Source organism: Penaeus monodon, chromosome 23 (assembly GCF_015228065.2).
Source record: "Penaeus monodon isolate SGIC_2016 chromosome 23, NSTDA_Pmon_1, whole genome shotgun sequence".
Lineage (NCBI taxonomy): Eukaryota > Metazoa > Arthropoda > Malacostraca > Decapoda > Penaeidae > Penaeus > Penaeus monodon.
The window spans coordinates 39,603,098-39,604,435 of NC_051408.1; the positions used below are offsets into that span (position 1 = coordinate 39,603,098).

At 47.2% G+C, this 1,338-nt stretch overlaps 1 protein-coding gene across 1 annotated transcript in view; it reads left to right on the forward strand.

The window, feature by feature from the left end:
- The window catches only part of LOC119588418 (glycine, alanine and asparagine-rich protein-like), a 2,108-nt gene extending 1,205 nt beyond the window's left edge, over positions 1–903 (forward strand). The window contains exon 2 of the mRNA XM_037937091.1: positions 163–903. Coding sequence (XP_037793019.1) covers positions 163–897 — 735 coding nt within the window. The 3' untranslated portion in view covers positions 898–903. The remainder of the gene's footprint in view (positions 1–162) is intronic.
- Positions 904–1,338: the final 435 nt, after the last annotated feature.

Sequence of the window (1,338 nt, forward strand, 5' to 3'; positions counted from 1 at the left end):
TTCGAAGTACACACACAAGTACCCCCGCGCCCGCATATGTATGTATGTATCCAATCTATATTAGATTTGTTCAAACGAAGCAAAATAATTCGTTATTCTTTTTATCGAAATATTTTTCCTTTACTGGGGTATCCAAACATCTAAGTTCGACACTCATTGCAGCTAAAGGCGGCAGTGGTTCTGTCACTGCTGTGCGCCGTGACTGCGGGAGGAGGAGCTGGCTATGGGCGCGGAGGCAGAGGCCGGAGCCGAGGCACGACGGTGGTGAAGGCCCAGCTGGTTGGGGCCGGAACTTATCCTAGCCGAGGCAGGACCAGCTTTTCTACAGCTGGCGGTGCCGGAGGAGCTGGCGGTTTCGGAGGCGGTGCCGGAGGAGCTGGCGGTTTCGGAGGCGGTGCCGGAGGAGCTGGCGGTTTCGGAGGTGGGCTGGAGGAGCTGGCGGTTTCGGAAGCAGTGCCGGAGGAGCTGGCGGTTTCAGAGGAGCTGGCGGTGCCGGAGGAGCTAGCGGTTTCGGAGGCGGTGCCGGAGGAGCTAGCGGTTTTGGAAGCGGTGCCGGAGGAGCTGGCGGTTTCGGAGGTAGTGCCGGAGGAGCAAGCGGTTTCGGAAGCGGTTTCAGGGGAGCTGGTGGTTTCGGAGGCGGTGCCGGAGGAAGTGGCTTTGGAGGTGGTGCCGGAGGAGCCGGCGGTTTTGGAGGAGCTAGCGGTTTCAGAGGCGCTGTTGGAGGTGGTGGTTTCAGAGGAGCGGGCGGTTTTGGTCATTCCGGAGCCACTGTTATCAGAGTCCTTGACGACGATGTATTCGATGATTCCCATGAATACTACTGAGCAGAAAAGGGTCTCACGAGCCTGCAAAAAGAAGAAAAAAATGCTGAACGAATTCTTTAATAAAGATTCTTAAAAAGTGGAGTTGCATCAGAATTTCCTTACTGTATATAATACAAATACACATATAAAAATCATAAGAGTTGAAGAAAATGTAAATAATACAGTTTGAATTGTTTTTGAACTGTTTACCAACTATCTACTGAGTTTATCCATAAAAGAATGGATATTCCAGTTTCCTGAGAACTGAACTTTTATCCTTTGAACGAGTAAATTCTACTTTATATCAGAAAGGACATAATAAACGAAGATTGCTATTTTGGGAAAACTTTCACATTCGAAATAACCAGAAAAATGATATTGAAAAACAATAATAATAAGTCGTCTATTTCCGCTCTTAATAAGATATACGAATCTTTTTCACTAAAAGAAAATAAATAATATATTATTAGTCCCAAAAAGCTGCTTTAGTTCCCCTTTACTTGGTTTTCTTTGCTTGGATGATGATTTTGCATTT